General features: G+C 39.1%; 1 protein-coding gene and 1 long non-coding RNA gene across 4 annotated transcripts in view; both read right to left on the minus strand.

The window, feature by feature from the left end:
- Nucleotides 1–4,811, minus strand: part of LOC121387672 — a 54,989-nt gene extending 50,178 nt beyond the window's left edge. For all 3 annotated transcript variants that reach the window (XR_005959846.1, XM_041518861.1, XM_041518860.1), the window contains exon 1: nucleotides 4,581–4,811. Coding sequence is in view for 2 of the 3 variants with exons in the window: in XM_041518861.1 (XP_041374795.1) it covers nucleotides 4,581–4,679 (99 nt within the window). In the remaining variant the exon portion in view is untranslated. The remainder of the gene's footprint in view (nucleotides 1–4,580) is intronic.
- Nucleotides 2,576–4,069, minus strand: LOC121387674. The gene is made up of 2 exons (XR_005959848.1): nucleotides 3,984–4,069; nucleotides 2,576–3,292 (listed from the first exon to the last, which is right to left on the minus strand). It is a non-coding gene; the product is annotated as an uncharacterized LOC121387674 (long non-coding RNA).
- Nucleotides 4,812–16,179: the final 11,368 nt, after the last annotated feature.

Raw genomic sequence — 16,179 nt, forward strand, 5'->3', positions numbered from 1 at the left:
ATGAAATCCAAATTCATCCAAAACGGCATTAGCCAACTCTTCCATGTTGTAACTTCGCTTGATATGAGACGGCCCCTGTAACTGCTGCACAAGGCGGAATCGCCCAGTGCGCGATCACGTGGTCTACGTCTCGAAATAGATCGCCGAGCTTTGCAATTGTTGCGACGGAGTGTCACGAAGCGTAGCTGAATGTGGGTGCTGTCGGGTTTCTTTCTGTAGTAAGTGTATTAGTGATTAATATGTGGATTTTTTGTATCACTTAACTCGAAAATGATTAATGTAAAGGTATTTGACGTCAAACATAGGATTGTTGTGGTATTAGAGCGGGACTAGTTGCCTACCGTTTGGTAGTCAGGAATTGCCAAAAAAAGACATAGGTTGGTCTCTGACTGTAATGAGAGCGTGTTTATGTCCAAATGTCCGTCTAGCTCTCTTAGTCAGAGTACTCGGGCTAGGGTAGATTGTGCACACACGATCTTATTTCGCTTTTATTTTTTATAACAATGTGACAGTTGTGAACTGAAATGACTGTCAATTAAGGTGTACAACTTTCGTTTTATTTGCATTTGTCTGGGTTTTCCTTTTCAATTTAAATAAAAATAACCGAACAAAAATAATTACATTTATACTGTTTACTATAATTTAAAAAATGCGGGAAAGGTGTTTTAGACTGGTTTTAACGTTCTTAATATCAATAAGGCTGACATACTTCGCGTTTATATACACGAAAACTGGTGAATGATTTATTTTTAAATTATGATATAATTATTGATAATTCAATTTTTTTTTTTATTTGCACCCTTAACAAATATATTGATACTTGATTAACCATTTAAAAAAGGAATTGAACTTTAATTCGTTAAAAACACCGAGAAGATGACAACTTCCTAAGCGTACATAAGCAAAATACCAAGTGTGCCGAATCACCGGACGCGCCGATACACCGGACACGGTTGTACATAGCACCTTTAATACCGGTATAATAGATTAAACACTCAGAATGGTTCTGGACAGTTTTGCTCAAAAGTTACTTAGAAATGTCTACATATATTTTGTTTTGGAGAGGGATAGACAGTCCCTCACATATTGCAACGGCAATGAAATTGACACATGTCGATCCTTTTTTTTTATAGTCTGTTCCAATAAAGAGCACAAATCACCTGTTTGCTGACATCTTTCTTTTAATTTCAAGAGTAAACACCACCAAGTACATCAATAAGAACCCAAACAAGTAAATACTAAATTAGTTAGAATAACATTAAATAGATATTTACAAAATATTTACTTGTCAGTTTAATATGAAAGCCAAAATCAACGAAAATCAGTTTTATTCTATTTCCGACACTACTATAGTCCCAAGGGAGATAGATAGTGTGCGCCCTGCACTAGGATAGCACATACCACGGTCTTTGATATACCTGTCACGGCGCATTGGCTGGAAGAAGAAATTTACTTAATGCGCGAGCGCCCTGCACTACTACCATGGTAATTCCGACGCGATATGGCCTCAGTTTAGTTATCTTCCCATTTGGTTGTTCAAAATCCGGAAGTTTAACCGCGCAAGTAGTCTGCTGTTTGACTGTGATTATTTCATGGCAGACAGCTATGAAGTGGCAACTGTTTGACTGAAGTGACAGGGGATAGCATGTAGTTTGTAAACATGTGTAACTTGCTGACATTGAAGACTTGTTTGTGGTAATTCCGGCCCATGCAAAAGTAGTGCTTTTTGTGTAAAATGGGTGTACTCCGGCCTGGTTTAGAGGGTGTGTCTGTTTAAACCAATATGCTGGGAGAAAGAGCTGGACAACAGGGGTTGTCCTTTTCAGGGTATGTGTCCCCCATGCAGGCAAAGGTACATACAAAACTTCACGGGCCTGCTGATATTAATAAAAATGTTATAGCCACTAAGGCTATATAGAAACATATAGCGAAATTAATTGTGGTCCGAGGCCTGATATATAAAATGCGCATATCTCGTAGGACTTTCCTTCGGTAGGTACCGCAGACCAAAAAAATTTTTTTTTTTTTTTTTTTCTTTATGGTCATAGTTTCATTAAATATGTTGCTCTTATTGAAAAAACATCACTATATTATCCAAATGAAGCAAAATAAAGTCGTAGTAGCCTTGTACTTCTGTGACCAAACATGGCCGACATGACGATTTTAATTGTCATTTACGTCCACTTTTGTAAACCAAAAAATAACAGAGAAATTTCTGTTGTAAGCTTATACATGTTACAAGCAGTTATCAATGTTGCATCTCTGAAAATTTCAAGTGAAAATATAAAGGGTTACTATTATTTCTGATAACATATGTATTCTTGGGGTAGGTTCGAAACCGCTCCAAAATGACAAAAAAACACAGAAATCTTGGAATACGTAATTTAATGACATAATAATTGATGCAAATGTTACATCAGAATAACATTTTCAGTTCACATTTATTTACGCTTATACAATAATGTACATCCAGACCAATAATAAAAAGGAAAACATAAAGGTTTAGATCGCAGATGGAAAGTGGATACACGTTACATCAAAAAATAAGCTTCTTGTTTCAAAATATTTTTAAAAATTTACCTAGACTCATAATAATATTGAATACTTGAAGATTTCAATAAAAGATGCAATAAAACTTATCATATGTACCAGTCTTTTAACTCAAACCAGTAAAAACTTATCACACGACGAATGCCAATGATTGGCCAATATGTTTAATCAATTTCTTACAAAAATATTTACATACTTTACACCTTCAATATCATTATTAGAAACAAAGCAATATAAGTAGCCATATTTCACCTTTGAAAGGAATGTCCAAACACTCGTACAATATCAGAAGGGTAATTTCTATCCAGAAAAAATATCCCCCAAAACATATTTTAGCAGCTGAAACACTTAAGGCATGAGACAGCAGTCACACGTGTGCTAAATAATTTACTAAATGCAGCTATGATTATTTTAGTTCAATAAAGTGCTTTATAAAAACAAATTCAAACAATGAATTATTATAAATATAACTATATACCACTTTGAATTATAATAAAACATTTATGGCTAGATCTACCAAATTTAGCATCCATGAAAGAGTATTAGTCTAAATTTGTCTATGAATTATTGTCACACACTTCATTTCTGTTCTAGGTTCTGTCACAGTTGGAAACAGAAAACATAACAGCATCAAGCTTGAAGTATAATTGAATCTACTGAAAGTTGTCTCATAACCACGTGTACTCTCCCACTCCGTTTCCATTTCAGGTTTCTCCATAGAAGCACAGAGACTACACATTTCCTGAATAAAGACAAAATACCCATTTATGACCATGGTTATTTATCTTTTTGTTTCAAATATTGTAATTAGTTTTGACATAATATTTGTAAACAGAAATATTCATTACATCAGATGAAACACACCTTCAAATGTTTTTTCTGTATGTAGTTATTTTCACTTTACTTTTAGTATCTTTTACAAATAATTAATTCTTTACCATTTTTAACAGTAATATTCATTGATGAAGTGATGAAAAAGTATAATTATACTTAGAATTTAATGTTACTTGGTTACTATAAAATTTAAGTTTGTGTCACAATGTGAGAAGTTATGGTACCTGAAACATTTTCTTTCAAAAAGGTATTTACAAATATAACAGACTTAAAAAGTACAAATTCTGTTTAATTTATTTCCATTGCATTAATACTATTCTTTTGTATAAAACTGATCTAGTCATATGCTAAACTCATTCAAATGATTTACATAAAAATAGATTTACGTCTATATTTGAATAGTTATGCATTATCAAAATGTTTTTTAAAATCAACTTCAGCTATCAGAAACTGCTGAGTCATCATGATAAGCAAAACATTATTTTAAGTTATTTTGAATTAAATATGCAGTCTTCTAAAAATAACGCTTCAGTATGATATATATATTCTACCCAAAAAGTTAATAATGGGTGGATAAATAATGACAAAGCATCAAATACGTTTAATTTTATCAAAATGTGTCCCTGCTGTGAAGTTCTATATTTTCGCTTTTGCGGGTCAGTGGGTCAGAGTTACCTCCCTTGAAAATATTTTCGATGTCGAATTAAACTAAATTGCTTTTTTTTTTAAATTACCAAAAAATTATTTTTATGCTGTTTTATTATATTACTATATATATCTATCAATATCTCAGTGAAATCGCCCTTTTTGGGGCAAAATAAGACGTATTCAAAGTTTCACTTGCCTCAAAAAAAGTCTTTTTTTAGTCGTTCAACTTCGGAAACAGGATATACATCAATCGGAAGGTGTGTACTTGTCATAACAACAAAAAAAACATGCAAAATCGTCATCAAAATAAGCGTATTCTGGCCTTGAACAACACTACCAATTGTGAACCAAACTCGTGACATTTCGGAATATGGGCGCAGCTGCGCCCCTAGCGGCGGCTGCGGTCGCTACCTTCGGCATTGTCACGTATAAAGAACATTATAAATAATAATCGTAAATAGTTAGGGTTAGGGTTAGGAGGGTTAGTGACAGTGCCAAAGGAAAGTCCTTCCAAAATGGTAAATAAAATAATAATAATAATAACTTACTTCTAGTAATCTGAACACTTCGGAATATTTCCCTTGGAAAAACTTCAATGTTACAAGTGCTTTTGAAAAGCCAGCATCAGTTGAAGAGTTGCTGTCCATTTTTTTTTTTTTTTAAATTTCAAACGTAAACATCAAAAACAAAATCAAATAAGATCAAATAACCGTTAAAAAAATTACAAACAGATTTGTAATCAATGATCAATTAACAGTCGTCAACATGGATTACGTCTGCAGTTATTCGTTCTGATTTTCGAACTGGTGGTTATTTTCATAAAATGAACAAGATATCGTCTGCAAAAGAACACCTGCACGTGTGACACGTGCGAACTCAATGTCATCGATGACTAAAGGCTATGTACACACAGCATGGTTTTATCGAACCCAGACGTTAACGAATCTAAAGTAAAAAGAAGAAAAAAAAAAAAAACAGAAGGGAAAAAAACGTTTTGACGACACCACTAGAGCACATTGATTTTTTTAATTATCGGCTATTGGATGTCAAACATTTGGTAATTCTGACTCGTAGTCGTACAGGAAACCCGCTATATCTTTCTATCAACGGATGTTTCATAAGCCCGTGAACTTCCCACAGATAGGACAGCACATACCACTGCCTTTGATGTACCAATCGTGGAGCACTGGTTGTGACGTGGGGTGTGTGTGGGGGGTGGGTGGGTTCACCAAGGGCGTTCAACAAGACAAGACAAAAATTTATTACACTCAGGCCTACCTCAGGTAAGCGCTCTACCGACAGTACTAGAGACAGCGTGAAAGAACAACCTGAAACTGCCTGTCTGCCCCCCCCCCCCCCCGTTACTCACACCCTCTCTCTGTCTGCCTGCCTGTCTGCCTGTCTGTCTATCTGTCTGTGTGCTTTGATTTGCCTTGCCATTGCTTTTTTAAACGGGGAGGCATTTAAACGTTTTTTTTCGTTTAACTACATGTGGATCTAACAGCAGCCCGTTGGAGCTCATATCCAGTTGACCTTTCATTCGACCAATCAAAACCTTACTTGCAAAATAATGTCAGTGATTTGAAAAGAATTTGAAAACATTCGGGATTATGTCGAAGGTATACGAAATGATTCGGGTGAATTACGAAGTATGCCAGAAACTAATTTCAATATAAAATTGTGTATAAAATTCGTTTCAAGACGAAAACAAAAACCGTGATGGTATAGCCATAAAATCTGTTTATACTAGTATACAATATAGAGTTTATTACTGCACTTTTACCTCTGTCATTTCAATGTTGAAATAGACCCAACAAGTTCGCCTATTGCATAAATAGTCTCGCCCGATATTTTTAGAATTTGTATACTCCCGAATAACGCTATAAAAGGAGAAGTATAATTGGTCGATATTTAAATTGTTATTTATAGATAAAATGTCACCTGGACATGGGGTTTCATGCAATGCTGTTAGATCTACTGGTGCGACCAGTAGAGCTAATTTTAATCAGATTGGGATGGTGCATATAAACGATCCCTTGCTGCTAATCGAAAAGAGTAGCCCATGAAGTGGCGACAGCGGGTTTCCTCCCTCAATATCTGTGTGGTCCTGAACCATATGTCTGACACCATATAATCGTAAATAAAATGTGTTGAGTGCGTCGTTAAATAAAATATTTCCTTCCTTCCATATAACCGTAAATAAAATGTGTGCGTCATTAAATAAGATATTTCCTTCCTTCCATATAACCGTAAATAAAATGTGTTGAGTGCGTCATTAAATAAGATATTTCCTTCCTTCCATATAACCGTAAATAAAATGTGTTGAGTGCGTCGTTAAATAAGATATTTCCTTCCTTCCATATAACCGTAAATAAAATGTGTTGAGTGCGTCATTAATTAAGACCTTCCTTTCTTTCTTTTTTATACCACGGCCTTTGATGGCCCCAATATAAAAACAAAGCTATGCCAGTGTATATTGCTGTACCTAGTTTTTCTCTATCAGCCAAATGTCAAAATATCTGGAACTTAGGCACCCATCGGGCCCATTGGGTTATTTCTTGTTCCGGTCAGTGCTCCACGACTTGTATATCAAAGGCCGTTGTATGTGCTATCCTGTCTGTAGGATAGTTCATATAAAAGATCCCTTGCTACTAATGAACAAATTTAACGGGTTTCCTCTTTCTGACTGTGTCAAAATGACCATATGTTTGACATCCAATAGCCGATGATTGATAAATTAATGTGCTCTTGTGGTGTCGTTAAACATAACAAAGAAACTTTAGGTCTCATTATAATTTTGTTTATTAAAGTAAACGGTCCTTTAATATGATTTGCCCTACCCCACCCAATCGCTGGGGTAGAAGCAGGATTAAAAAAACAAAGACACGTCAAATATTTAGGGAGGGGACAGAGCGCTTAAAAACGACAGGTCTACGGCATTTAGAAAGGGGATACGAGGTAATTATATTGAAAGAAAGAAATGTTTTATTTAACGACGCACTCAACACATTTTAATTACGGTTATATGCATAAGGACCACACAGATATTGAGAGGAAACCCGCTGTCGCCACTTCATGGGCTACTCTTTCCGATTAGCAGCAAGGGATCTTTTATATGCACCATCCCACAGACAGGATAGCACATACCACGGCCTTTGATATACCAGTCGCAGTGCAATGTCTGTGACGAGAAATAGCCCAATAGGCCCACCGACGAGGATCGATCCCAGACCGACCGCGCATCGAGCGAGCGCTGTACCACTGAGCTACATCCCGCCCCGTAATTCTACTGAGTTTTATGTGTAAATAATTGTATTATTATATAGAGAATAATACATGAGTGGCCGTTAGATACCATTTATCTCTACAGGCTGGTAGGTACTGGGTTCGGATCCCAGTCGAGGCGTGGGATTTTTAATCCAGATACCGACTCCAAACCCTGAGTGAGTGCTCCGCAAGGCTCAATGGGTAGGTGTAAACCACTTGCACCGACCAGTGATCCATAACTGGTTCAACAAAGGCCATGGTTTGTGCTATCCTGCCTGTGGAAAGCGCAAATAAAAGATCCCTTGCTGCCTATCGTAAAAGAGTAGCCTATGTGGCGACAGCGGGTTTCCTCTCAAAAATCTGTGTGGTCCTTAACCATATGTCTGACGCCATATAACCGTAAATAAAATGTGTTGAGTGCGTTGTTAAATAAAACATTTCTTTCTTTCTTTCTAACGAGCGAAAGCGAGTTTGATACGTTTTTAAACGAGTTGTGAGATAAATGGTATTTAACGGACACGAATGTATTATTCTAGTTCTTACATATCCTATTTAAAAAAAACCCCAGGTTTTAAACAACTTTTAATATATTTTTCGACTAGTCAGTCCCCCCACCCTACCCCCAATGTCTACTTGCTTCCGCCATGCCCGACACACACACACACACACACACACACACACACACACACACACACACACACACACACACACACACTCTCCCTCCCTCTCTCTCTCTCTCTCTCTCTCTCTCTCTCTCTCTCTCTCTCTCTCTCTCTCTCTCTCACGTACACGCACACACACACACATACACTGGAGTTTCCGAGGCATTTTGAATTTTGGGAAGGGGGGGGGGGGGGGGCCAAGGTCCCTTTCTTCTTTGAGCCACGCCAGCATCGCCAGCATCGCCCCCATCCGAACTACGACAATGACTCTACCATCTTGCTTTTCAAATTAAGAACCCCCCCCCCCCCCCCCCTCCCCCAACATTGCTTAGTGCCATAGCATCACGTGTTACATGGAATCGCGTCGGTCTCATTTTGTGACACGGGTGTTTTGTAAACAACGTACTCTGACAACCTCGGAAGAAAAAGACACCATGCACGTGCTATGACTGCTTTAATACTCAAATAAAATGAATCGATATAGCCATTTATTTATTTTATTTATTTATTTATTTATTTATTTATTTATTTGTGATTTATAAATTTAGTTTTGTACAGTAATGTTAAAAAAAGTTAAAGTGTGTTTGTTTAACGACACCACTAGAGCATTCATTTATTAATCATCGGCTATTGGAAAAGTTAAGTTTGTTTTGTTTAACGACACCACTAGAACACATATATTTATTAATCATCGGCTGTTGGATGTCATACATTTGGTAATTTTAACATAGTCTTTTTCCATTAGTAGCAAAGGATATTTTTAAATGCACCATCCACCAGACAGGACAACACATACCACGGCCTTTCATATACCATTTGTGATGCACTAGCTGGATATCGCCCAACGGACCATCGACAATTGGATGTCAGTCATTTGGTAATTTTGACGTATAGAAAACCCGCTACATTTTTTTGTTAGCAGCAAGGGAGTTTTTATATGCTCCATCCCACAGACAGGCTAGCACATTCCACAAACATTATAACACATCCTACAGTCTTAACATACTGTACCAATCGAGATGCACTGGCTGGAACGAGAATTAGCCCAATGGGCCAACCGATGGAAAGAAAGAAAGAAAGAAATGTTTTATTTAACGACGCACTCAACACATTTTATTTATGGTTATATGGCGTCAGACATACGGTTAAGGACCACACAGATTTTGAGAGGAAACCCGCTGTCGCCACTACATGGGCTACTCTTTCCGATTGGCAGCAAGGAATCTTTTATTTGCGCTTCCCACAGGCAGGATAGCACAAACCACGGCCTTTGTTGAACCAGTTATGGATCACTGGTCGGTGCAAGCTGTTTACACCTACCCATTGAGCCTTGCGGAGCACTCACTCAGGGTTTGGAGTCAGTATCTGGATTAAAAACCCCATGCCTCGACTGGGATCCGAACCCAGTACCTACCAGCCTGTAGACCGATGGCCTGCCACGACGCCACCGAGGCAGGTACCCGTAACCATGTCGGGGGCGGGATCTAGCTCAGTCGATAGATCGCTCGCCACTAACAACTAACCCACTGTCCTGAACAGACAGCCCAGATAGCTGAGGTGTGTCCCCAGGACAGCGTGCTTGACCCGTAATAGGATATAAGCACGGATTAATAAGTTGAACCCCCCCCCCCCCCCGAAAAAAAAAAAAAAAAAAAAAAAAAAAATATGTGGACAGTTATAATGCTCTCAGCAGAGGGGGCGGGACGTAGCTCAGTTGTACAGCGCTCGCTTGATGCGCGATTGATGTAGGATCGATTCCCGTTGGTGGGCCCATTGGGCTATTTCTCGTTCTAGCCAGTGCTCCACAACTGGTGTAACAAAGGCCGTGGTATGTACTATCCTGTCTGTGGAATAGTCCAATTAAAAGATCCCTTGCTGCTAATCGAAGAAGAGTAACCCATGAAGTGGCGACAGCGGGTTTGCTCTCTTAATATCTGTGTGGTCCTTAACCATATGTCCGACGCCATATAACCGTAAATAAACTGTGTTGAGTGCGTCATTAAATAAAAACATTCCCTTTCTTCTTTTCCTCTCATCAGAGTACTCGGGCTACTCTTGGTTCTAACTGGAAAGTGTAGTGGTTTTCATATAATGTCGCGTTTTTTGTTTTTTACATCCACACTCGAAAAAGTCGATTGTATTTAAATCATTTGATGCAAACAGACCTGTCCGTCTCCGCTTCCGCACAAGTACATCCGTTTAAATTTACAACGTAACTGAATTTGGTTGTCGACGGATAACTTATCTTGAAGCAGGTGTGGATGGAAACCCCCCTTCCCCCAAAAAAAACCCCAACTGAAAACCCCCACCAAAAACAAAAACAACAACAACCCAAAACACAAACCCCCCAACCAAAAACCCCCATCAAAAACACACAAAAACAACAATAAACTAACCCTCCTACTCCGCCTGTAACCCCCCTCCCCAAAGCCCCCCACAACAACAAACAAACAAAACAAACAACAACACCTCTCCTCCGAAAACCTACCCCCCTAAAACAACAACCCTACAAAACCCCCCACAAAAACAAACCCCAAACAAAAACAAAACAAAACAAGAAAACCCCCAAACAAACCCGGATAAGTCTGGTCGCGACCTTAGACTGCATGTTAAAATGGTCAAGTCATTAACATCCAGTAGCCAATGATTAATAAAGCAATGTGCTCTAGTGGTGTCGCTAAACAAAACCACAACTTTAAAACATTATTTGGACTCAGTGGACCCATATTCTCCGATTTGACCCCATCCCAACCAGTTCCCCGCGACCTGTATATCAAGGAAATGTAAGGAAATGTAAGGAAATGTTTCATTTAACGATGCACTCAACACATATGGCGTCAGACATATGGTTAAGGACCACACAGATATTAAGAGAGGAAATATCCTATAGGGAGGCGGAACGTAGCCCTCGCTTGATGCGCGGTCGGTCTTGGATCGATCCTCGTGGATGGGCCCATGGGTTACATTTCTTGTTCCATCCAGTGCACCACGACTGGCATATCAAAGGCTGTGGTATGTGCTGTCTGCGAGAAAGTGCATATTATAATAGATCCCTTGCTGTTAATGGAAACATGCAGTAGGGTTTCTCTGAAAACTATGTATTAGAATCACCATATGTTTCACATCTAATAGCCGATATTATATTAAAGTGACAAACCCTAATTTTTAAAAACTAAGTCATAGTTTTCACCATTAGATCCGGTTTTGATAACTGAAATGAAACATAACGTAGATTTTATTGTTTAGATTATTTATTTTCGTACATCTGTAGTGTTTCTGGTTATCCTGGTGTTTTTAATATCACAAAATACATTTTTCATATTTAAAAAAAAGCAAAAGAAACAACCCCGCACGTGCGTCTGAGAAGTAATCGTTATGGAGTAGAGTTCGAGTGTGTTTTTAATGGTATTTCACCGTGTCAAACGTTTAGACTCTTGAATCATTCTGTTGTAACTTTATCCAGATATGGTACAGGTTTGTAGATTAACTAAACTTAGTGTCCATTTTCACGAGTTGAAACTAGGTTCTGCGTCTTTAGTTAATCAATATTCTCAAATTTAGTTCGCGTCCATTGTTTGTTTTTACCAAATGCTATTTCTGTACTTTAACTTTCGTATTATTAGCATGTCTATGCATTGCTCCTGGATGTCATATGGAGCTTGTCTTTCGGACTAACACTTCAGTTCATGAGCAAAAGTTTGTTTTGGTTAAAGGGATATTCCTGAGTTTCCTGCATTGTAAGATGTTTCCGACTAATAAAATATTTATACGATTAAACTTACATATTAAATATATTTTCTGGTTTAGAATATCAGTGTCCGTATATTCAATGTGTTTGTGGTCGTCTTAATATTTGTAAGAAGCCCAAACTAGATTTTGTCTTTGAAATTTAACCTAGTACAGATATTAGAACGATCAGAAACACGTTTAATATACAGCCACTGATATTTTATGCAGAAAAAAATATATTTGATATGCAAATACAATCGTTAAAAAGTCTTTGTTAGTCGATAACATCGTAAAAAGTGCAGCAAACTCAGGAATGTCCCTTTAACGACACCACCAGAGCACATTGATTATTAATCATCGACTATTGGATGTCAAACATTTAGTAATTATTTTACATATAATCTGACAGGAAACTCGTTACAATGTTCCATGAGTAGCACACACCACGACCGTTGATATTCTTTAACAAACTCTTTCCAGGTGGGAATATAATAAATGTGTATAATTCATTATTCTGGTCGGAATGCCACAATTAAATTAAGGAATAAAACTCTAGTGCTCAGCCATTCAAATATAATTAAGCAACAAGTGTTAACTAATAAAAAAATGTTGTTGAAAATTGACGTTAACAACATATTTTGATTGATACATGTATCTGGTTTCATTTATTATTTTACAAATTCACAACATGATTAGCCCTGCAACATACTGACGTGGATCCAGGGGCAGAAAAAAGTTAAAGTTTGTATTGTTTAACAACACCACTAGATCACATTGATTTATTATTAATCATCGTCTATTGGATGTCAAACATTTGGTAATTTTGACATATAGTCTTAGAGAGGAAGCCCGCTACATTTTCCCATTGATAGCAAGGAATCTTTTATATGCACCACCCACAGACAGTATAGCACATACCACGGAGTTTTTGATATACCACTCGTTGGGCACTGGCTGGAACGAGAAATAGCCCAATGGGCCACCGACGGGGGTCGATCCCAAACCGACCACGCATCAAGCAAGCGCTTTACCACTGGGTTACGTCCCGCCGCTCCTGGGGTAGAAGACCGCAGTTATAAATTTGTGAATTCTTCAGCTGAGATTTATGCATACACGCACCTGACATCACAAATGACTACCTATGTTTTAAAAATATAGAAATATACAAATGTTTTTAGTCTCAAAGAAATTACGGACAGGGTCTTAATTATAAACAGGACTGCCATCATAAAATGCCCCAAATTCCAAAATGTGCCCCGAAATTGCATAGTTTTTGGTGCATTTTCGACAAAGAAAGAAATGTTTTATTTATTTAACGACGCACTCAACACATTTTATTTACGGTTATATGGCGTCAGACATATGGTTAAGGACCACAAAGATTTTGAGAGGAAACCCGCTGTCACCACTACATGGGCTACTCTTTCCGATTAAAAATCCCATGCCTCGACTGGGATCCGAACCCAGTACCTACCAGCCTGTAGACCGATGGCCTCACCACGACGCCACCGAGGCCGGTCATTTTCGACAATGTTCACACCCATACAAACCACACTCAAGCGGTGCATACGATGCATATATTTAATGAAACTTTGCTCATCAAACCTTTCAAAAATCCTCATTTGAATAAAAGTTTAGCTATTTAATTTTTCAATAAAATCAGCTTGTTAGATAATTTCTCCCTAAATATGTCGCTCCCCACTTTTGTAACAAATGAAACCCGGTGTATGAATACCAAACTTCATTACAGCCAAACTGTTTGCACTGCTGGTGAAAAAACAAATTTAATTAAAACAAATAACTCATTGGCTATCATGAAGCATACGAATTTAATATGTAATATACTCTTCAAAAGAAGAAACGCAAAACCACATTGTCGTAACATTTGGAGAATTGATTTAATTATTGAATGGTGAGTCCGATAATTACCAAATGTTGCAGGATTGTTCACAATTCACTCTAGTCCATTGTGAGTAAGTGATAGGACACACCACCAAGGCCAAGGTCATCTGGAGTCAATACCGGGTGTGGCCTCCGCGTGTGTTGACAACTGCCTGGCACCGCCTGCCCATTGAAGCAACCAGAGTACGGATGACGTCCCGGGGGATGGTGGCCCACTCGGCCTGCAAGGCTGCTGCCAGCTCGGGCAGGGTCTGGGGCTGTGGTTGTCGCTGTCGGAGGCGTCGGTCCAACTGGTCCCATAGATGCTCAATTGGATTCAAATCCGGTGATGTCGATGGCCAAGGAAGGACATTAATGTTGTTGTTCTGTAGGAAAGCCGTTGTGAGACGTGCTGTGTGAGGCCTGGCGTTGTCATGTTGGAACACTGCGTTGGCGTTGGCCATAACTGGAACGATGTGTGGCCGGAGGATCTGGTCAATGTAGCCCTGTGCATTCAGGTTGCCCTGCACGTGGACCAGGTCAGTTCTGCCAGTGTGTGAGATGGCTGCCAACACCATGACACTACCCCCGCCGAATCTGTCCACTTCCTGCACGCAGTTTGCCGCATAACGTTCACCACGACGCCTATACACGCGACATCTTCCATCATGACGTCGGAGCAGAAATCGGGACTCGTCACTGAACCACACCTGTCTCCATCGCAGTTGAGGCCATTGTCGATGAATCTGGCACCACTGCAGTCGGAGTCGACGGTGTTGTGGTGTTAAGATGACACCTCGAACTGGACGTCTGGCACGAATTCCTACCTCACGTAGGCGGTTCCGTACGGTCTGGTCGGATATCCTGCGCAAACCTGGTATTGCTGTGGCTGTGGAGGTGGCAGTAGTCAATCGTTCCCGAAGGTGGCGTACCTGGATGTAGCGGTCCTGCCCGGGGGTAGTGACCCGTGGTCGACCGGATCTAGGGAGGTCACGTGTTGATCCATGTTGCTGGTAATGGTCCCACAGTCTGGAGATGGTGCTTGGGGACACATGGAATGCCCTGGCAACGGCCGTTCTGGATTCGCCTGCGTCTAGTCGGCCGATGGCATTGTTTCTCTGCGGTTCACTGAGACGTGGCATGTCCTGGATTGTCAACTGTCGGCCAGATACAGAGGCCAGGCAAGCGAACACCCTGCACTTTTATACTGTCGGTGTTCATGTTGCACGTGCAGACAACGCACGTGCAGTGGTGACGTGGTTTGCACGTGGCTGCGTTTTTGCGAATATTCACATTTTGGAACTTTATTGTACAGTAGCTGCGTTTTATCGAATGTAACCGTGGGAATGTGTTTGGGACATGCAATGACCTTATATTCACAAAGCATGAACCGGTAGGAAACATAAAATCGGAGTTATAACCCATTTGTACCCTTTTGCGTTTCTTTTTTTGAAGAGTATATATTCCAAATAATTAAACTTCAAATATGCAGACAACAGGCGAACTCTTTTCGCGACATCTTACACAATAGAGCTAACTGTATACAGCTACCAGGGAGAGAAGGTGAATGGAGTTGTATCCCTGTTTTCCGTGTTTAATTTGAACATCCTTCGAAATTGTAATGAAAAAACATTAACTGGTATAGCAATTCGCCGTACATTGCCGAAATTGAAATGTTATGAAAGAAATACTTTATTATGCGAAATATTTTGTACAATGTTGAAAAAAAAAAGAAGGTTTTATTTAACGACGCCACTAGAGCACATTGACTTTTTTTTATCTTATCATCGGCTATTGGACGTCAAACATATGGTCATTCTGACACTGGTTTTTAGAGGAAACCCGCTGTCGCCACATAGGCTACTCTTTTACGACAGGCAGCAAGGGATCTTTTATTTGTGCTTCCCACAGGCAGGATAGCACAAACCACTGCCTTTGTTGAACCAGTGATGGATCACTGGTCGGTGCAAGTGGTTTACACCTACCCATTGAGGCTTGCGGAGCACTCACTCAGGGTTTGGAATTGGTATCTGTATTAAAAATCCGATGGCCTAACCACGACGCCACCGATTTGTACAATGTTGAAGAGATTGGAACATCTACAAACTTGATTAATTATAAGAGATATAAAGACTACACACGTCTACAAACTTGATAAGATATAAGAGAGATTGAGAGAGAGAGAGAGAGAGAGAGAGAGAGAGAGAGAGAGAGAGAGAGAGAGAGAGAGAGAGAGAGAGAGAGCGAGCGAGCGAAGAATGGATGTAAGGTATTTACATCCTTTGCCCCTCCCCCCAACCCCCCAAAAAAAACCCACAAAAAAAACCCAAACAAAATAAAACCCTAAAAAAAAAACCTAACCCCCAAAACAACAACAACAACCCAACAATCGGAAGAAAAACATAAAAGCAATGAATGTAAATAATGGTAATTGACCACCAAAAGTAAGACATTAATAGAACACACATATTTAATAATATATTTCTCCAGTCATGCTAGCAAAATGTTTCGCTACGACAGTAGCAATATCCGGTGTCTTATCTGTCTCAGGTAGTGTTTTTTTTTAACCACTTGTTGATGTTAAATGTCCAGGTTTACACAGGTTGGT

This window comes from Gigantopelta aegis, chromosome 13 (genome assembly GCF_016097555.1).
Source record: "Gigantopelta aegis isolate Gae_Host chromosome 13, Gae_host_genome, whole genome shotgun sequence".
Taxonomy (NCBI): Eukaryota; Metazoa; Mollusca; class Gastropoda; order Neomphalida; family Peltospiridae; genus Gigantopelta; species Gigantopelta aegis.